The following is a 22,819-nucleotide window of genomic DNA, read 5'->3' as shown; positions in this document are numbered from 1 at the left end:
TTTTTAAGATTTTATTTATTTATTTGACAGAGATAGAGACAGCCAGCCAGAGAGGGAACACAAGCAGGGGAAGTGGGAGAGGAAGAAGCAGGCTCACAGCGGAGGAGCCTGATGTGGGGCTCGATCCCAGAACGCCGGGATCATGTCCTGAGCCGAAGGCAGACGCTTAACCGCTGTGCCACCCAGGCGCCCCAGCTAATTAGTTTCTATCTCTGTATTATTTCATCTTTCAAAGGAAAACAGCTAGGCATTAAAAAGGAGTTAAGCCTAACTGATAAGAGTGGTCACATGTAGAGGTCTTAGAATTCTTGTTTGTGTAATAACGTCTTACTGATTACATTAAGATCACTGAATGTAAGTAATGGTATTAGAAAATATTTTTTTTTTTTACAGTTTTCCTGGAACCAGAAACATTGGATCTTTTCTTCAATTTGTATCATTCACTTCCACCACTACTATCTCAGTTAGTAAGTAAAAATCATTATTTCATTAAAAAGTACCTGCAGTCTTTATCTAAGGGTGGTATATATTTACTTAAAAAAGTCCAATTTATATTCTTGATTGGGTTTACCTCTCACAAGAAATTCTTTCTTACGTCCCCTGGGATGTATGTTACTTAAGCTATTTGTCAGATTCTATTTATAGTCACCAGTGGATTCCATTTCATGGGTGAACCCAGAACCTCTAGCTGTTGGTTTAGCTCTTGCCCAGAGCCAGGAAAACCTGTTAACCTCTAAGTGTACCTTCCTTTCTACCCAGTCCCCATCCCTTCTTCTGGGTCACAGTCCAGTAGTTGGCTACACCATCTGTTACCTTCCCTTTTCGCACCCTCTCTCTAACTCTTCCTCAATCCTCCATGCTCTACGCTTGCCAGGCAGCCCCCATCAGTATCTCTGAATGAGAAACAAAGGGGATCTGCTCATTTGATTTTGTGTTCATCACTCCAGTTATTCATTTTTTAAATTTAATTTCTTTTGTGTGCTTTAAAAATCTTAAAACTCCTTGATTATATAGTAACTTTGAGAATGTCAACCCCATCTTTGTGGAACCTAAAACAGAGATCAGTCAAGATTAGAAAAAAAAAAAGAAAGGAAGGAAGAAAGAAAGAGTTGTCAGTTTAATATCTAAGCTTCTAGAAGTAAAGTTGGAGGATTCTGATATTGCCATTTCCTGAAAAAAGATGTTCCAGATTTAAAGTACATATCAGTGGTATGTTTGTTTAGATATGTTATTGCCTAGAAGGGAGGAATAGATTTACAAAAATACTCTCTCCCATTCTTTTTTTTTTTTTTTTTAAACATGTCTGCTCTCCAATCTAGTGTTCAAGGTGGTGATTTTTAAACTGGGTTTCATAGGATACTCATGTTTCCAGGTGGTGCCAGAGTTTTAGCCTTCTGTCTTTTAACCAGAATAGTTTTGTTTTTAGTTATTTAAAAACCATGGTTTCATGTATAATTATGTTTTGCAATAAAACAAGCTACTGGCGCTTAAAAAATTAAGTGGAAAACAACTGCTTTAAGAGAAAGTAACTGACATTTATTGGGCCTGCCCTATTATTTGGTGCTTATCTCCCTTCATCCTCAAAGTGGCCCTGCAAGGTAGGTATTATTATCCTCACTATGTTGACAAGGAAACAGACCCAGACTGGCAAAAATGAATTTCATTAGGGCGGCAAACTAAATAATGAAGCTGATTCAAACCCAGATGTTTTTGGCCCCCAAACCCGGGATATTTTTAATACACTAGTGGTTCCCAAACCTTCAACACATCAGAATTGCCTAAGGAATTGTTTGTTTGTTCATTCGGGTTTTGTTTTGTTTTGTTTTGTTTTTTAAACAGTAAGGACTGTGGCAAACTGGATAACATCTAGAAGGCCATCCTCTGATTCTTGTCCCTGTTCTCACCTTTGCTAAGAGAGCCAGACATTATGTAATATCCCTTAATTAAAATATTTAAATATTAACAGCCAATTTTAATTTTTTTTTTTTTTTTTAACAAAGTGGGCAAACAAACATGTGGACCAAAACAAAACCTATGAGGGCCTGTTTGGCCTGAAAAGCTGCCAATTTGTGGGCCTCTTACTTAATGATCAGACAGACTTCAGTGGTTTTCAGTAGTAGAATTAAGAACCCAAGTAGTGAAATTGTCTGGTAAGGTATTAACTTTTAGAAGGTAACTAGACCATTTTCGTAGAATATCTCATGTTTCCAGCAGCATTCTCCAAATTGTGCCTCAGCTTTTTAATGGATGGTATGGATAAGATGTAGCATCACCACATAAGTCTGGAATATGCTGGATTAAGTAAAGTTATACCAAGTTACACGAAAGTAAAGTTTTCCCATTTGCAGGATACATAATGTACCATGTTTCTCAAACATACTCTACCACAAAATCATCTTTTATTTTTTGTAGAACAGCTGTTTTATTGGTTCATGAACAGAGCTAGGCAACAGAGGCAGTTGGGACCTTTTGAGTGTATGCATGTCCAGGTTGCTTTGGCATACCTAATATATGAAAGTATATTAGAAGAGAATACACATGAGTAGAAATTTTAGTGGTGGGGTTGAAGAGTGATGGGTGGTGTCGGTGATTGATGGTGTGTAGCTTTCATTATTTCTGGATTCTATAGTACTTTTCTATCATTAAAATTAAAAAATATTTTTTATGTAAAGACAGTGTTCCTTACTTGTGGCCATAGTTACTTTTAAAATTGAAATGAATTTTGTTGTTCCTGTTTTTAGGCACTTTCATGTTTAGTTCAGTTTGCTTCTACAAGAAGGTCCTTATTTAGCAGTCCTGAACGTGCCAAGTACCTTGGTAATTTAATTAAGGGAGTAAAAAGGATACTTGAAAACCCTCAGGTATTTATGAAGTAATTTAATTAATACTTAGTATGTAGAAATACAGTTTTTCTGCTGAAAGGTGTATTAAACTCGTGACTTGATTATGATTCTGGAAGGAAGTATGAAGAAGTTTCCGTCTTCCTTAGATCTCATTTGTAATGGAAGTGGACAGTTTTTTAAAAATGGATGCTTTCCTGACAGACTTCTATGTTCTTCCTTTTTTATTTTTTTCCATTCTTTTAGGTGAATAAGAATAGAAGGTATATATTCTGTGATGCTTCTTCTTTATACCATTGTGTACTGCGTTTCTTTGCTTGTACTTCTTAAATTACTAAAGTAAATATTTCAGAGTCATAGTTACCTTCCGAACTAGAAGACTTAATATAAATCTGAATGTTAATATTGGATTAAGTGGCTTTGAATTATGAGATAATGTCTTTTTGCCCTCTTGTGGACAAATAAGAGTTTGTAGATTTAAGAATCTATACATTAACTTGCAAAGCTTCAAGAGCAATATTCATTTCAGAGAATTGCAAACCATTATTAATTAGTGATTTTGGTTGCCTAGATAAAATTTTTTGTTTTACTTTTTTACTTTGTTTTTGGTTTAAAATATATGTAATGAAAGTACGGATTTTGAGAGGTTAAATGATTTAAGGAGATTTATTTGTCTCTTAGTTATTACTAACTTTTGAGGGGACATATTATATCTGTACGTAAAGTAAATGTGCTTGCTCAGTAAGGAGCAATTGATTTTGTAGGTCATTCTCAGGGGTATTTTAGTATTTTGTGTGTTATGCTTTTATTTTCTCTTTTCAATGTTAGCACAATCATGAAATATACATGTTTTGTTGATAAATGGGATTTTACTAATATACTTTAAAATTTTTAGTTAAGTTACTGTCATCAATCAGTATGTGGAAAATAATATGCTAATACCAAATAATTGTCTTAATTGCTTTTCCAACATCCTCATGTTCATGTTTCATGTCTGTAAAAGTTAGTTTGAATATTATATTACTTTAGAATTACAAACGTATTAAAAGACCTATAAATATGAAGTATCTTTTTGTAATTTGTCCTTAATAATTTGACACTATTTTATATTTTCATAGTGTTCATATGAATGAAATTTCTTAGAAAGTCTTTCAGTATTAAACAGATACTTTTTGAATTCTCTTTCATGCCATCTACAATGCAAAGTGTTTGAACTTTTGTAAAGATAACACTTGTGCCCAGTCTTCAGGGAGCTCTCATAGACAACTAGGGACCTCTTTCTTGGTCTTTCCTTTTAATCTTTCCTTCCTCAAGTTTACCTCTGTATCTTGTAATGCTTCTGTTAAACTTTCTGCCCTACATTGCATTAATTTATTTGAATAACTCTACTTTAGGGACCAGGAGTTACTTGAGGGCACAGTGTCTATAGGTACTCAATAAATATTTGTTGGATTAAAATAAATTTCTATTTGTGTGCACAAATACCATTTTAACTTCAGTTCAGTTGGTATCACTCTTTTCCAGGGTTTCAAGAACCCATTCTGAGTTTTCATCTTAAATATTTCTCAAGTCTTCTGTTGACTTCTGTTTAAGCCATGGCGCGCGTGCGCGCGCACACACACACACACACGCATGCATGCACACACGCAAATTTTTGTGTAATACAGTGGGTTCCCAAACACGCATGCATGCACACACGCAAATTTTTTGTGTAATACAGTGGGTTCCCAAACATAATTTAGGCATCATGGTGCAAAGCTTCTTCCATATCCTCTACTTTGGATTTCTTATTATGAATCAATCCAGCAGGGTTCCCAAACATAATTTAGGCATCATGGTGCAAAGCTTCTTCCATATGCTGTACTTTGGATTTCTTATTATGAATCAATCCAGCAGGAATCATTTGTTTTGTTTCATTAATAATCTACCCAGTTGATAGCAGAGTACCAATGAAAACTGGAAAGCTTAATAAAATACTCCTGGAATTTTATTGATAGGTCATTATCTTGGTTTGTTTTTAAGTATTTTTAAAAACCTTTTTGTTTTTTAATTTAGGGTTTGTCTGATCCAGGTAATTATCATGAATTTTGCCGATTTTTGGCTCGTTTAAAGACAAATTATCAGCTGGGAGAATTAGTTATGGTGAAGGAATATCCTGAAGTTATCAGATTGATTGCTAACTTTACCATTACTAGCCTACAGGTAAATAAAAATATATAATTGATGTTAAACAGTAGATAATTTTAAAACAATTTCTTGGTAAGATTTGGTGGGGACTTTTAATATTTGTTATTGTACTTTGCTAAAAATACTTATTCCAGGGTTTTGGATAAAAGTTCATTGGAACATATTTTATAATAAAAATTTAGAGACTATCTGAATATCTAATAATTGAAGAATGAATTGAGAAGCTATAATAAAATCTTCGTGAAGAAATAAAAACATTTTTTTACAGATTTTTTTGGGAAAAATTCTTTTTATAAGTTTGGGGGAAGGTTTTAAAACCACATTTTCTGCATGATACCAACTCTGAAAAATATTCATGGAAAGAAGATTAGAAGGAAGTACACTAACATTTTAATATTGATCGTCTTTGGGTGGTAGAATAGTAAGAGATTGTTGGTTTCTTCTTTATGCCTTTTGGCATTTACAGAATTTGCTATGTTAAATGTTCATTGGCTATATAATTAGAATAAAAGTTAATTTTAAAGTCTGTGTTTAGTAATTTGTCAAAAAAATCTTTTTAGTAATTTTGTCTTTATAATTCTTATTCTAGGAAGATATATCAATTTTAAATAACATTTGCTTTATTTCTTTGTAGCATTGGGAATTTGCTCCCAACAGTGTTCATTATTTATTAACTCTGTGGCAAAGGATGGTAGCATCAGTGCCTTTTGTGAAATCAACTGAACCCCACTTATTAGACACTTATGCACCAGAAATCACGAAGGCCTTTATCACTTCTCGGTTGGAATCTGTTGCCATAGTTGTGAGGTATTGAAAACTAAATGTTTCTTTTGTGAGGTATTGAAAACTTAATGTTTCTTTTGTGTTTTTACCTTTTGCGTCTTGGAATTTAAAACATTTGAGGTGTAATTTACCTAGTGTAAAATCTCCCTTTCTAGTGAACAGGGCTATGAGTTCTGACAAGGGCATACAGTTTAGAACTACCCGTACAGTTAGGATAGAGAATAGTTCCATCAACCCAGAAATTCTTTTGTGTCCCTTGTAGTCAGCCTTTTCCCCACCCTCAGCTTCTGGCAATTACTGATTTGTTTTGTCTTTCTGTAGTTTTTGCCTTTTCAGAATGTTGTGTAGATGAAATCATATGGTATGTTGTCCAGCTTCTTTCACTTAGCACAATGCATTTGAGATTCCTCCATGTTGCATCAGGAGTTCTTAAAATTTATTGCTGAATAATATTTCATTTTATGGATGTATCACAGTTTATCCATTCACCTGTTGATGGACATTTGGGTTGTTTCTTTTTTTGTCAATTATGAATAAAACAGCTGTAAACATTCCTAAACAGATTTTTGTATGAAGATAAGTTTTTATTTCTCTTGGGTAGATACCTTAGGTAGGAGATTTCTGGGTTGAATGTTAAGTATATGTTTTACTTTAACAGAAAATGCCAAACTATTTTTCAAAGTGGCTGTATCATTTTGCATGCCCCACCAGTAAGGTATGAGAGATCCAGTTGCTCTTTATCCTCATCAGTACTTGATATTGTCAGTTTTTAAGAATTTTAGTCATTCTAGTAGGTGTGTAGTGGTACCTCATTTTGGGTTTAATTTGCATTCCCTTAATGACCAGTAATGTTGAGCATCATTTTACGTGCTTATTTACCATTTGTATTGTTTGGCAAAGTGCCTGTTAAATTTGTTGCCCCCTCTTTTTTAATTGGGTTGTTTATTGAGATTTGAAAGGTCTGTATATTCTGGTCACAAGTCTTTTTATTGTATGTGCTTTTTAAATATTAGCTCTCAGTCCATAGCTTGCCTTTTCATTTCCCTGACAGTCTTTTTCAAAGAGCGGAAGTTTTAAAGTTTAATGAAATCTGATTTATCCTTTATTTTTTGTTCTAAAAGTTTTATAGTTTTAGAATTTACATTTATTTCTCTGATCCATTTTGAGTTAATTTTTGTATATGGTAGGAGGTAAGGCTTGAAGTTGGGTTTTTATTTTCTGTTTTTGCTTTTTTGGTTTTTTATGGATGACCAATTATTCCAACACCATTTGCCTAAAAGACTATCTTCTCTATTGCATTGCCTTTATTCTCTTTTCAAAAATTAATTGACCACATCCATGTACTTTCTGGACTCTGTTTTCATTAATCTATGTGTTTCTCCTTCTACCAGTACCTTGTCTTGAATACTGTAGCCTTAATAGCTTTGAAATCATGTACTATGAGTCTTTTGCCTTGGTTTTCCCTTTTCACAATTGTTTTGGCTCTTTTACTTCCTTTGCTTTTGCATGTAAATTTTAGATTCCTCTTGTCAGTTTCTACCAAAAAATCCTGCTGGAATTTTGACTGGGATTGTTTTCAATTTGTAGATTAATTTTGGGGAAGAATTGACATCTCAGCAGGATCAAGTCTTTAGTCAGTGAGCATGTTTATCTTTTAATTTATTTAGCTCTGTGGTGATTTCTTTCCTCACTGTTGTGTTCAGCCTTGAGATTTTACATATGTTTAATTAGATTTAATTAATTAGATTTTTTCTGGTGCCTTTGGAAGGTGCAGTTTTTTAAATGTCGATTTCCAATTGTTCATGGCTAGTTATATATAGTGTTACAGTTGTATTTTGTATATTGACCCTGTATGCTAGGACCTTGGTAAACTCATCCGTAAGAGGTACTAGCTTGTGTGTGTGTGTGTGTGTGTGTGTGTGTGTGTGTGTGTGTGGTTTCTTTGGGACTTTTGTGTATATAATCATGTTGTCTTCAAACATAGAATTTACATTTACATTTTATTTCTTACCTTCCAATCTGTTTGTCTTTTGTTTCTTTATCCATGATAGAATTTTTATTTAATATAAAGTTTATTTGTGGTGAATAAAAGCATATCGCATTCTAATGTGTGAAAACTTGTTCTTCTATATTTGCAGAGATAATTTAGATGATCCACTGGATGATACTGCTACTGTGTTTCAGCAGCTGGAGCAGTTGTGCACTGTCAGCAGATGCGAATATGAAAAGACATGCACTCTTCTTGTACAGTTGTTTGACCAAAATGCTCAGAATTACCAAAAGCTTCTGCATTCACCTTCTGGGATAACTGTGGACAGGGCAATTCAGGAAGGTCAGTACATTTTATATGACTATCTATGGTATTATGTTGAATTTTAAGTAGCTTCATTAGTCACTTTAATAATTTTGTTGCAAATTATTTTTATGTGTTTTCCCCAAATCCTCATCCTCTAATAAGCCATTAATTTTATTAACCTGCGTATTTTGGTTGCTTGATGGTCAATTTTCAGTCCTTTATAAGATACATGGGAAGTATTTCTCTGGAATCACTATCAAGAAAAGCTGATAATGGTATTTGAGTAGAGTTCATTAACTTGTAACTGTCTTTTAATTAATCAAGTTTCCTTCTTTGGTATAGTTGACTATAAATTCAGAGTCTAGTTTCATCCAATAAAAAACTGTATAAGACCTCATTATGGTTTTGCATTTGTGTATTAGCCTTCACCATGGCTTTGGTTTATTATTATATTTTAATTCCTCAATTTTCTCATTTTTCTTTAATCGTTTATTGAAGGAAGATTTATTTATTGCTCTATGTCCCTTTAAATCCTTTCAGGAACATAGGGAATAAAATTAAATACATTTTTCACATTTAAGAAAAATGAAATGAATATGAGACTGGAACTGGCTGTATATATTTCTAATAGGAGACACTTTAATTATAGTTGCAGAATGTTTTTTTCTTTCTTTTGTTTCTTCCTTTCATCATTTTGGAAAGGGAATGGTAAAGGATGATAGTCACACTGTCAATGATTTCCTGTCTAAACTCTTTTTAAACATTTGTTTAAAGATTTTACATTTACATAGTATCTTCTTAAAATGCCTTTTATTATCTGTTTTCGTTTTCATTTTTTGAGTCCACACATTAAAAAACTGCTGCTGGGCTAGATAGTGGAGTAAGTAGTTAACCTTCTTTACTTCCAGTGTTTTCTCTTATTAAGATCTCATTATTTATAAATTAAATTGAGGAGCGGTATTTTTTGCAGCATTTAGTCTTTTCATGATTGATTTCTACTTTCAGTAGAATTTTGAAAATTATTTAATATTAAATAAATACAAAAGTTTATTTACATATATTGAAACATAGTGACTAGCAATAACAGCACCATCACACAGCTTAAAGAATAGTTCAGTAGGGGTCTTTGCTGTTCCCATTGTTCTCTGTCCATCTCTATCATTCCTGCCAGCAGAAAATACTTGCAATCTTGAATTTTGTGTTTATCAATTGGTGCCTTTTATTATTCATAGTATTACTGCATACACACACAGACACACACACATATATATTCTGAAAATAATGCATGGTTTTACAAATTTCTGAACTCTATACAACTGGAATGAAACTGTATTCCTCTACAACTTACTTTACTTTTTTTTCCCCTCAGTATTGCATTTATGAGAGTCTGTGTTGATGCTATGGCTATAATTCCTTCATTTGCACTGCCGCTGTTCTCTGTCGTTTCAACATACCAAATTTATTTATGCATTTTCTTGTCAGTAGGTATTTGTGGTTTTTTCTGTTTTTTGCTAATACAGTGAGTGCTGCTGTAAGGATTGTTGTATATACCTATTACGTAGTTTCAGTAGATGCTGCCAAAGCAGTTTACAGAGTGATTTACTACTTTACATCCCACCCACCCTGATCTAGATCTTTGCCAACAGCACATAATGTTAGACCTAAATTTTTACTAGTTGAAGTAATAAACCTCATGGGTATTTTAGTTTTTATTCCCATAATTATTAATGAAGTTTCATATTGTCTTATGTTTGTTGACTCTTGTGTCATTATCAGTGATATGTATATTCATGATTTTTGTTCATTTTCTCCTCACCATTTGGATTATGAGTTTTTCTCTTACTGATTGAGTTCTTTGTGTATTTTTGACACTAATCCTTTAGTTATTTGAATTGTAAATATTGTCCCCAAGTTTGTGATCTGTCTTTACATATCACTTTAATGTGTCTTTTCTCTTAGTTATTTTTCATACCAAACTTTATTTGAATTAATTCACCTAATCTTTTTAAAGAAGTAATATATGCACATCGTCTAGAAAAAAGAAATTAAAATGTGTTCTGTTTCGGTTCTGTGATCTGTCCTCTTGTTCTTCACTCTTAAGTAGCAATTCTTACTAGTTTTGCATATATTTTCAAAGTTTCTGTATGCATATACAAACAATTATGAATTTATAAATTCTTATCCCCCTTTATTTACTTTGGATGTGGCGTACCCCCCTTAATGTTCTGTTCCTGCCTTTTTTTTTCATTTAGCAATTTATTTTGTAGCTATTTTCAAGTCAGTATACAGAGAATTCTTATTTTTTCATAGATGCATCATATTTTATTTTTTGAATATATTGTATCATAATTTATTTAACCATTCCGTCCACCACTGAAAATCATTTGAGTTGTCATCATCAGCTATTAAAATTAATTCCATATAGATTAATGATATATATATATATATATATGTATGTCATTTTATATGTCTGCAAGTATATATGCATAAGATAAATTTCCTGAGCAGAATTACTGTTGGGGAAAGGATAAATGTATTTATTGCTTTTATAGATGCTGCCAAATTACTCTTGGTAAGGACTATGTCAATTTACCTGTCCATCAGCTCTATGGGAGCGTTTCCATATTGCCTTCACAGGATAAATTCCATATTGCCTTCAACCTTTTGAATTCTTAGCAATGCTGTAGGTGAAAAATGGTTTCTCAGTATAATTTAACATTCACATATCATCAGTCCAGTTAGGCATTGCTTAAATTTATCTAAAAGCTATTTAGTCATCTCTTTCTGTAATGACCTGTTCATTTCTTTGCTCTTTTTTTTTTATTGGGTTGTTGATCTTTTTCTCATTTTTTTTTAAGAGCTCTTTGTATTTTAGAAAAATGAACTCCTTGTCTCTGATGAGAGTTGCAAGTATCTTTTTCTTTTCTTTCTTTTTTTTTTTTTTGAGTGTGTAGTTTGATGGATTTAGAAGTTATTCACAGCCATGTAACTATCACCACATTCAAGATAGAGAACACTTCCTTCACCCCAAATAATTTCCTCGTGCTCTTTGATCCCTTTCCCTGTCTCCTGACCCAGGAACCACTGTTTTTGTCACTGTGGTTTGTCTCTTTTAGATTTCTTTATAAACGGAATCATACAATAAGCAGTATTTTGTGTTTGACTTTGCATAGCATAATGTTTTTGACATTCAAAAATATCGTGTATATTAATACTTTGTTCCTTTTTATTGCTGCATAGTATTCCATAGTATGACTTTACCATACTTTCTCTATCTAGTCACTGAGTGATGGGCATTTGAGTTCCACTTTTAGTTTTGGGTCTATTATGAATAATGGTGCTATGAACATTTGCAGACAAGTCTTCGTATCTACTTAAATTTTTATTTCTCATGGGTAAATACCTAAGACAGATTGCTGGGTCATTTGAAAAATGTATGTTTAAAATTATAGGATACTGTTATACTGTTTTACAAAGCGTACCATTTTTCGTTCTCATTAACAATGTATGAGAGTTTCATTTGCTCCACTTCTTCATCATGATTTGATATTGTCTTTTAACTTTAGCCATTCTACTGGTATCTAATAATAGTGTCTCATTGTGGTTATAATTTGCATTTCCCTGATAATTTGCCCATTCATATATCTTCTTTTGTGAAATGTTTGTTCACATTTTTGCCCATTTTTAAATTGGGTTGTTCTTTTACACATATTCTTATTGGAATTGTAAGAGTGTTTTATATATTCTGTATATAATCTCTCTTTCACATATATGTTTGCAAGTATTTTCTCCCTTCCTGTGGTGTATCTTCTTAACTATCTTTTGAAAAGCAGAAGTTTTAAATTTTGATGGACCTACCTTTTCAATTTTTCTTTATGGCTTATGCTTTTTGTATTTAAGAAATCTACCACCCAAGTCACAGAGATGATGTTTATGTTTTCTTTTAGAAGTCTAGTAGTTTTTAGCTATTATGTTTAAGTCGGAACCACTTAGGGTTAATTTTTGTGGATAGTGTGAGTTAACGGTAAGGCCCCCTCTCCAACCCATACAGTTACAGTTGTTCTAGCACCATTTGCTGAAACAGCTATCTTTTTCCCTGTTGAATTATTGTAACACCTTTGTCAAAATCAATTGATTATAAAGGGTTTATTACCAGACTCTGTTCTGTACCATTGATCTATATGTCCTTCCTTATGTTAGTGTCATACTGCCTTGGTTACTGTAACTTTGTTAAGTCTTGAAATCACGTAATCTAAGTACTCCCATCTCATTCTTCTTTCTCAAAATGGTTGTGTCTGTTCTAGGTCTTTTGCCTTTCTATATTAATTTTAGCATCAGCTTGTTATTTCTTTAAAAAAAAATCTCACTAGAATTTTGATTGGGATTGCCTCAATCTATGCATCCATTTAGGCAATCTTAACAATATTGAGTCTTCCAGTCCATGACATGGTATATTGCTCCACTTATATAGTTGTCCCTTAATTTTCTTTGCAATGTTTTGTTGCTTTCAGTGCACAGGTATTAAAAATGTTTCACTAAATTTATTACTATATGTTTTTGATGCTGTTGTAAATTTTATAATTATTCTCTGCTACTCTATAAAACCAGAATTGGTTTTTATCTTTGTGTCCTACGATTTTGCTAAATTTACTTATTCTCATAGCTTTTTTGTGGATTCTTTTGGATTGTTATATATGACATGTCATCTGCAAATAAAGACATTTTAATGTCTTGTCTTCATGCCTTTTATTTCTTTTTCTTGCCTTATTCCAGTGGTAGGACCTCCAGTATAATGTTGAATATAGGCGGTGAGAGTGGATAGTCTGGCCTTGTTTCTGTTTGTACATATAAAGCATTGAGCCTTTCACATTGATGTAGGATGTTATCTGTAGGTTTTTTAAAGGATGTTCATAATAAATTTGAGGAAGTTCCCTTCTATTCCTCTGGCTATTTATAATGAATGGGTATTGATTTTTTTTTTTTTAATGCTTTTTATCCACCTATTCAAATGACCAATTTTTTTTCTTTTTTTACTAATATAGTGAATTACATTGATTGATTTTTCTGTGTTAAACCAGCTTTACATTCCCAGGATAAATCCTACTTGGTTATGATATAGTGTTCATTTATATAGGATTAGATTCAGTTTGCAAAAAAAATTATTATTTTATATTGATGTTCATGAAGGATATTTTTATTTAGTTTTATTTTCTTGTGATGCCTTTGCCTGGTTTTGGTAACAGGGTAATACTGGCCTCATAAAATGAGTCAGGAAGTGATTCCTCTTCTTTCTTTATCTTCTGAAAGAGTTTGTGGAGTATGAGTATTATTTCTTTCTTAAGAGTTTTATAGAATGCACTGGCAAGGTCAGTGGGCCTAAAGGGTTTAGAATTACAAATTCGATTTCTTCAATTGATATAGGACTATTTAAATTTTCTGTTTCTCCTGGGCTTAAATTTAGTCATTTGTATCTTTCAAGGAATTTGTCCTGTTTTTAAATTTATTGGAATAAAGTTATTTCTAATATTCTGTTATTCTTTACTGTCTGTAGGATCTGAAATGATGGTTTTTGTTTTTGTTTTTTTTAAGCTGAAGCATACTTGGCATACAACATTATTAGTTTCAGGTATCCAACATAATGATTTGATATTTGTATATATTGCAAAATGTTCATCACAGTAAGTATAGTTAACTAACATCTATCACCATGCATAGTTGTGAAATGATTTTCTTCTTGTGATGAGAACTTTAAATATCTTCCCTCTTAGCAATTTTCATATATGCAGTACGGTATTAACGATAGTCACCATGCTGTATATAATATTCCCATGACTTAGTTTTCAACTGAAAGTTTTTAATTTTTGACCCCGTTCACACATTTTTACCCACCTACCACTCATTCTTGATATTTACAGTTGTTGCCTTTTTTTCTTTTCTCCTGATTGACCCCAATTAGATATTTATCAATTTTGTTAATCTTTTCAAAGAACCAGCTTTTAGTTTCATTGATTTTTTTTGTTTGTTCATTTTTTTATTTCATAAGTTATTTTAGCTTTATAATTTTCTGCTATATACTATTGATTTTATTCCATCTTTTTCCTCCCTGATTTTAGAGATTCCACATCTTTGAGTTTTAGATTTTTGTATCTTTTTAATAGAAACATTTGAAGTTATGAATTTCATTGTTAAGCATTGTTTTAGCTGCATCTCATGAAATTGGTTGTTTTATTTTTAGATTCTCTTAGTTAAAAATACTTTCTAATCTGTGTTTTTTTTGTTTATTTATGGAATTTGAAGTATATGCTTTTTATTTCCAAGTATTTGGGGTTTTCTTAGTTGTCTTATTGTTGCTGATTTCTAATTTAATTCCACCTTGGTCAAATATTATCTTGTAGGATTTCAAACTTCTAAAATTTATTGAGACTTGTTTTATGACCTAGCATATGGTGTATCCTGGTAAACATACCATGTACACTTGAAAAGAATATGTATTTTACCATTTGGGAATAGCAGTTTGTAAATAGAAATTAAGTCAAGATTATTAGTAACATTGTTCAGGTAGTTTTTGTCTTTACTGATTTTGTCTTTTGTTTTGGTCTATTTCTACTATTTATTCAGAGAGCTGTTATAGTCTCCAGATAGAATTGTGGAATTGTCTCAGCTACTTTTAATTGTCAATTTTTGCTTCATATAGATATCTATAATTGCTTTGTCTTTCCTATTAATTAAAATCTTTCATCTTGAAATCAGTCTTATCTGATATTCCTAAAGTCAGTGCCTTCTTATGCCTTCTGTTTATACAGTATATCCCTCTCCATGCATTTACATCCAGTCTGTCTGTGTCTTGATATTTGAAGTACATCTATCTTAGAAAGTATATAGTTCTTTCTTTTTTAAAAACCTATTCTGACCATCCTGTCCTTTGATTGGAATGTTTAGTCCATTAACTAAGTGAGGTGGAGGAGGACTGCCAACTCAATACCATGTGAACTATTTCCTTAGAATAAGGTTCTTCATATCACACTGGTAGTCTTTATTAAGGCCACAAACCATGTGAGGTCTGACTTGAGGGTTTTTTCCTCCACTCTACCTAATGTTAAAGTCAAGTCAGACAAGTTTCTCTGTTATCTTTCTCTGCCAGGGGCAGGTTTTTCCCCCCTCCAGTTCATTTTTTTTTTTTTTCCACTAAGGGTGTAACTGTGTCTCATCTTTTGTTGGGGTCCTTACATTGGATATGCCCTAGGCTTTGTCCTTTGTCTCTCAAGGAGAAACTCAAGTTCTCTAGTTGTTTCCATGATTTTAGCCCTCACGTCATTTTGGCCTTTGAGGATTTATTTTACCTTCTTATCAGCTCAGTAGTTCATTTGGTGTCTTTGTGCAGATGCACCATAGTGGAGTGCACAGATTGGTGAGTAGAGCACAGGCTGGATTCTCATCCCTCCTTGTCTTTTCCATTAGGTATCTTTTTGTAGCTATGCGGTTGCCCTGTAAGCCTGTGTTGTAGTATTTTTAAAAGGTTTTTGTTTTTGTTTTTGTTTTTGTTTTTGTTTTGTCTAATGACTCAGTGGCATCCCATATAGTATCTTTTCAGATTTGTTTTCTACATTAACTCAGGTTATGTTATGGCCAGCTGCCTGTAAAATCACATTTTTCTTTTTGGCATATATCCCAAGTAGTGTTTGCTCCTTTTTAATAGTAAAGAATTGGTAGTAGCTTTCACTTCTTTGTGGTCAGCTTGATGCTCTGAAAGGCTTTTCAGATGCAAAACAGTCAACTCCTGGATAAACTTTTTAATGCATTGCTGGCCTTGAAATAAGTACATGAAATTTCTGAGGTTCCCTCACCTCCCTTCTGCTACTCTCCACTCATCTGTCCACCCCCCCACCTCTTCTGACTACTTTTCCCTCACAAGAATTAACTTTAACCAGAATGGGACTAGTCGACAGCAAACAAGGGCAAAAGGCAATATTGCTTCCAAAGGCAAATTATCAATATCAGTGATTAAATTGGTGGCAAAGCCCTAGGCCTGTAGCAAGGTATGTGTACTGAACTTGAGATTCATATATTAAGTTGGACCCTTGAAAGGGAATAAAGTGGTCCCAAAATGCTAGAGCCTCTTGGCTTCCAGCAAAAAAGTAAATTAAAACCTTCTCTGATGAATAGCAACCATGATGAATAGCAACCATAATTTAGGGCCTTGAGAATCCTGCAGATTCACATCAACCAAATGAGTGTTCATAATTTTAAAAATAACAAGTACACAAATAATGAAACAAGATGTCATCAATGAGCACTAACAGAAACAGTAAATTACCTATTTGACTTAGACCTTCCCAAGGACTTAAGATAATAGAATTGGATGGGAATAGAAAATAATTATGTGTGAAATGTTTAAAGAAATAAAAAAATAGAATCGCAAATGAGCAAACAAGAGTATGACAGATGGCCAAGGCAGATCAAAGAAGACTCAGGTAAAACTTTTAATATTGAAGAAAAAGTTTTGTTATCTAAAATTTAATGGATGTGTTAAACAGTAAATTAGACCTAGCTAAGAAAAGAATTAGCTAATCGGCAGTTAGGTTTGAAGAAATTTTCAAGAATGTGGAGAAACAAGGAAGTGAGAATATTAAAAAAGAAGTTAAAGGATGGGATGAGACGTCAGGGTATCAAATCAATCCTAGGAAAACAGAATAGAGAAGATGGAACGGAGGCAATAACTGAAGATACTCTATTTGAGAATTTTTGGAATTAATGGAAGACGTGAATCCATTGATACAGCAAGCCCAACATATACCAGTCAAAAAAAATTTTTTTTAGTCATACTATGTAGTCCCAAAGACAGATTATCTCCAAAGCAGCTTGAGGAGTATAAAATAAACTGATAAACTCACTTCTCAACAGTAAAAATGTAAGCCAGAGGGTGGTTAGAATATTATTTTTTACAAATGGAGCCAAAATAACATAATATGTGTCACCAAAGGTATCTTTCAAGAACAAAGATGAACAAAAGACATTTTCAGACAAGCAAAACCAGAATGTTTTCTACCAGTAGATCTCTTCTGAGGTTCTTCATTAAAAGTTTTCATTAACAAAATGAAAAGGTAACCTACCCAATGGGAGAAAATATTTGCAAACAGATATATCTGATGAAAGGTTAATATCCAAAATATGGAAAGAACTCCTACAACTCAGCAACAGCAGGTACATCAAAAAGTGCTCAACATCACTAGTCATCAGGGAAATGGAAATCAAAACCACAATGAAAGCACCTCACACCTGTTAGAATGACTTTTATCTAAAAGACAAGAGAAAACAAGCGTTGGCAAAGATGTAGAGAGAAGGGAAGCCTCATTCACTGTTGGTGGGAATGTAAATTGGTGTAGCCACTATGGAAAACAGTATGGAAGTTCCTCATAAAATTAAAGATAGAGCTACCATAATATCCAGCAATTCTACCTCTCTGTTTTTATTCAGAGAAAACAAAAACACTAATTTGAAAAGATGTCTACACCCCCATGTTCATTGCAGCTTAATTTACGATAGCCAAGACATGGGCTCAATCTAAATGTCCACTGATGGATGAATGGAGAAAGAAAATGGTGTGTGTGTGTGTGTGTGTGTGTGTGTGCACGCGCACGTGTGTATAATGGAATATTATTCAGCCATAAAAAAGAATGAAATCTTGCCATGTGTGACAATAAAGATGGACCCTTAGGACATTATGCTAAGTGAAATAAGTCGGACAGAGAAAGACTAATACCATATGATCTCACTTATATGTAGAATCTGAAAGTAAAAACTAACAAAAACTGAGCTCACAGATACAGAGAACAGATTGGTGGTTACCAGAGGAGGGGAGTGGGGGGTGGGTAAAATGGGTAAAGGTGGTCAAAAGGCATAAACTTCCACTTATAAAATAAATAAGTCATGGGGATGTAACGCACAGTGTGGTGACTATAGTTAATAGTACTGTATTGTATATTTGAAAGTTGTTGAGGGAATAAATACTAAAAGTCCTTACCATAAAAAAGTTGGTGACTATGTGAAGTGATGAATTTAACTGGACTTATTGTGGTGATCATTTCCTAATATATACAAATATCAAATCATTATATTTTACACTTGAAACTAATATAATGTTATATGTGAATTTCATGTCAGTTTTAAAAAGTTGAAGTATTTGCATATAAAACAAGTCTCAACAGATTTCAGTCACATGGCATCAGAGTGTCCACATTCTTACCAATTTGCAATTAAACTAAATTGCAGAAATAATAATAAATGAACCTATACAGTTGGGTATTTTAGAAACATACTTAGCACATGAGATACCATTTTACTCCCAGTAGGTTGGCAAAAATCTTACAGGAGAATGTAGATCAAAGGGTATTCTTATACACTTGTGGTAGGAATATAAAATAAATCAACTAGAAATGTAATGGAAATCAGTTTGATGGTATTTTGTAAAGTGGAGCATTTGAATCCCTGCTGACCTGGCACTTCCAGTCTTAGGAATGTCCTTTTGAAAATCTCTTCTCCACAAGTGGTATGAGACTGAATGTTCATAGTCTACTTGTTCCTAAAGGCACAAAGTGGAAACAGCTCAAATACCCATAAACGTGAAAATGGGTAAACAGATCATAACATGGTTGTATAATACAGTATTCCATAACAATAAAAATGAATGAAGTACAGGTACACTTATGATGAATGTCAGAGATATGATAGCTGGTGAAGTAATGCCATTTTCAGGAAACTCTATGTAGTATGAAACACTTAATAAAGTCCCAAAACAAATGAGACTAAAAATATATTGTTTAGGACATAGGCGTAGGTGATAAAATGAAAAAAAATTTCAAGAGAATAGTAAGCACCAAATACAGGATCATGGTTACCTCTAGGGTGGCAGATAAGGGGATGTTAGAGGAAGGGTAGCCTTGGTTCTTAAGTTGGATAGGGGATTAAACAGGTGTTTGTTTTATTACACTTGGTATCCATTACACATAGCTTCATATATGTATTAAATATTACCTTACAATGTAAAAAGTGAAAAGATTCAGTTATAAAATAATACTTGTTTTCCTACAAAAGGGTACTGAGTGAAAGTTTAGCTGTTCTGAGATACACAAATGGAATTAACTTCAGTGTAGTAATTTATGATATTAAGTAGGTCTATCGAATAAATTAAGTCAGATCTGATTCTTGATTAATATAAATTCAAGGAGTTTTTATAGTTGGATGTACTATGTAGTTTTTTTTTTTTTTTTAAAGATTTTATTTATTTATTTGACAGAGATAGAGACAGCCAGCGAGAGAGGGAACACAGGCAGGGGGAGTGGGAGAGGAAGAAGCAGGCTCATAGCGGAGGAGCCTGATGTGGGGCCCGATCCCATAACACCGGGATCACTCCCTGAGCCGGAGGCAGACGCTTAACCGCTGTGCCACCCAGGCGCCCCTGATGTACTATGTAGTTTTAATAACCTTTCAGTCTCTAATGCCCAATACATAGAAAATTTTTAACATTTGTTTTCCTTACCTTTTTTTTTTTTTGTCATTGGGAAGGAATCTGCCTTTTAAAGATATCTGTGTTCTACTTAAGAATGATTGCTTTATACAAAAAGTGCTTAATGTGGCTCTAGTTTATACCACCATATGTAGCAGTATTCAATTTCTTTTGTGCAGACTAAACACTTCAGTTAGTGTTGAACAAAGAAAATTATATGCTCTCGTTATGTGTGCTTTAATTTAGATGCTTAATGGCTTTTAATGTTACAAAATAAGTTTATTATTATATTATGATCTCATTTGTATTATATTGTCTTGCTCTTCCATATTTGTGGTGATATGGTCATGGTTTACGAAAACAATAATCCCTAAGAAATAGGTCATTAACAGTAGTTAACGATTACTTGTGATCTATGGTAATGACTGATTTCTTTGGGATTATTGCAGTTATAAACCATAATTACAGATTATTACAGCAATAATTATTTTGTTAAAGGAAAAAATGTTCTGTGCTTGAACAGCTGCTAAAACAAGTGCCCTGAACATTTCAGAATAAATAGAAAAATGGAAAATTATAATGGAAATTTAGTCTCATTATAAAGATGAGATTCAGAACAAATTTATAGATGTGAAACTCATGTATTGGATGTTTTAAATTTCTAAATGTAATTTCGATTTATGGATTTACATTGTTCTTTAAACTTTGTGGACAAAATTCTGTAACCAAAGTAACATTTATTATTTTGAATATTGTCAGTCTAAAATTGTTGAGATTTAGGGAAAGGATGTGTATGAGGAATATTATTTTCTCATATTATGTCTCATTCAGTTAAATATGAAAATTATCTTTGATGGTTTAATAACAATGCCTTTATATTCCAATGTTGATTTCTAACACTAATCCTAATTGATTCAGTCAGTGGTGGTTAAGTTTCTAAGGGTTAAGAAATGCCTGCTTTTTGTTTCTTGTATGATAGAAGTCAGTGCTTTCTAAAACAAGGAGAGTAAGTATTCTATTTCTTCTCTGAAAAAAACAAACTTCCATTCAGAATTTACCATAATTTCAGAAAAAAATACTTACAATTGATCCCATGTTATTTTTGCATAGCATTTTTTGATATATAAACCTTAATTTCGGAGTCACAGAATAAAAGGAATTAAACAATAAAAAATTTAAATTTAAGAAACTCATGTCTTATATTTAGTATCTTTTATCTTTCTATTATTGGACAGTGATACTCATCAGCTGCGCTGAGAAAATCATTTTTCTCCTTTATCTGTCTCTCAGTCCTTTGGGCATGGGGTCTCTCCCTTCTCACCCTACCCCATACATACCCATATTTAGTTATAGCCCTGTGGCAGAACATGACACATAGAAAGGCACATGCTTTTCTACATGTGTTTTACTTGGAAATTTTTTTTCACTTTACAGTTTTTTGCTTTGTTTTACAAACAGCATCAAGAAAATATATACGGCTAATGATAACTAGCTCTAATTGCAACAAGCCTCTGATAGAGATGAAAGAACTTAAAAATTTTTAAATACTGTGACTTAATTTTCATGAGCAACTTTTAACGTGAGGCTTATAGTGAACATATAAAAGTAACATTGGTATGTTTTGGTTTTCATAGGTTTGTTGTAGAAGAACTAAAAAGGGGATGGCTATTTTATAATAATAGTAATAGTAATAAAAGTCAACATTTAGTGAGCACTTGTAGGAAGCATTATTATGAGTACTTTACATGCAAAATACTATTTAGTGCTTGTCAGAAGCCTGTGAGCCAGGTATAATTATCACCCTCATATTTATAAATAAGAGAATTAAAAACAAGAGAAATTAAATAAATAGCATTGTTAATAGTAACAGGATTTGGACCAAGCCCATCCTCTTGGTAGCTAAATTGTACTGCCTCTATTTTTTTTAATATTGATATTTCAACAGAGAAATATAAAAATTACATGCATGGTGAATTTTTTGACTGTTTTTCAAGTAGGCTTGTTTTTATCAAGAGCTAGTAGGCAAACGTTTCTGTGTTTACATTAGTGATAAACCGCCAAAATAAGTTTTCTTATCTTAAATTCAGCTATTCAACACGTACTCATTTCATGTGTCACATATACTTGGTTTTATTGTGGGTGGTTTGGGAATCAAAGGAAGTATAAGAGACATGATCCCAAAGGTAGATGCAATCTCATCTGTGGTCAAAACTTGGGAGACAGAGAAAAATTCTGGATTGGGAATTAAAATGTGTTAAATAAACACTTGAGAGATTCTTGGATCATTAGATATTGTGGGATCATCCAGGTTTGTCCAGCTAATTGACAGCTAGGCTGTTTGAGAGTTCCCTTTCATCCATCTTGGGAGGTAGTGGTATGTATCTCCTCATGGTATGAGAATGGGCTCTTGGAACTCCATTGCCTATATTGGAATCATAGCTCTGCAGTTTTTAATAGGAACATTTGTGACATTAAATGAATGTAAATATAGGTAATAGATACAATGCTTGGAATAATACCTAGTGCATAGAAAATATCATGTAAATGTTTGCTGTTAGTTTTAGTAATAATCAAGCTTGCTTTAAGAAAAAACAGTATCTAAAAATCTAATTGATAAAACGTATAAAGAAGGTTATTATTTAAAAAGGTTATTATTTACCTTTAAATAATGTTTCTCATCTTGAAAATTTGCAGTATGATATTTTTTAAGTAATGACTCCCATTGGCCAGGTAAATTATTACATGCATTCACCAAAAATTGTACTTGTGTTGTTTCAGATTCACATCCATTACTCAAAATGTGTATGTCCTACGCACAGTTGCAGCATAATCTATTAATAATGACCTCTGTAAGATTCTGAGAAATACAGTCAAATCTTCTTCAGTATTTATGTTCTATAAAGTTGGGGTGAACACTGAATTAGATTAAACTATTGTTTCTAGGGTGAATACAGGTTAGATTCCTGCAGCCCCCAGTCACAACATTTTCATTGACTGATGAACATATAACCTTGTTTTATATGTGTTTCTGTTTAAAGACACCTTTGTTTACTGTGTATTATTGATTCATTAACATTGAACTCATAGCCAACATCCCTAACACTCATGCCTGGATGAAGCTTATCTAACACATATATTTTCTCTATGGGGTACATAACAGCCTTTTTTTCATGTAGGAACACCTTGCAGCACTTTACTATTCTTGGGGAG

At 32.8% G+C, this 22,819-nt stretch overlaps 1 protein-coding gene across 1 annotated transcript in view; it reads left to right on the top strand.

The window, feature by feature from the left end:
* The window catches only part of RANBP17 (RAN binding protein 17), a 320,296-nt gene that overhangs the window by 31,416 nt on the left and 266,061 nt on the right, over positions 1–22,819 (top strand). The window contains exons 8-12 of the mRNA XM_040630304.1: positions 394–467; positions 2,742–2,861; positions 4,896–5,042; positions 5,662–5,834; positions 7,949–8,142. Of these exons, the coding sequence (XP_040486238.1) occupies positions 394–467; positions 2,742–2,861; positions 4,896–5,042; positions 5,662–5,834; positions 7,949–8,142 (708 nt within the window). The remainder of the gene's footprint in view (positions 1–393; positions 468–2,741; positions 2,862–4,895; positions 5,043–5,661; positions 5,835–7,948; positions 8,143–22,819) is intronic.

This window comes from Ursus maritimus, unplaced genomic scaffold (assembly GCF_017311325.1).
Source record: "Ursus maritimus isolate PB19 unplaced genomic scaffold, ASM1731132v1 scaffold_15, whole genome shotgun sequence".
Classification (NCBI taxonomy): domain Eukaryota; kingdom Metazoa; phylum Chordata; class Mammalia; order Carnivora; family Ursidae; genus Ursus; species Ursus maritimus.
This window is presented reverse-complemented; position numbering and strand designations above follow the sequence as displayed.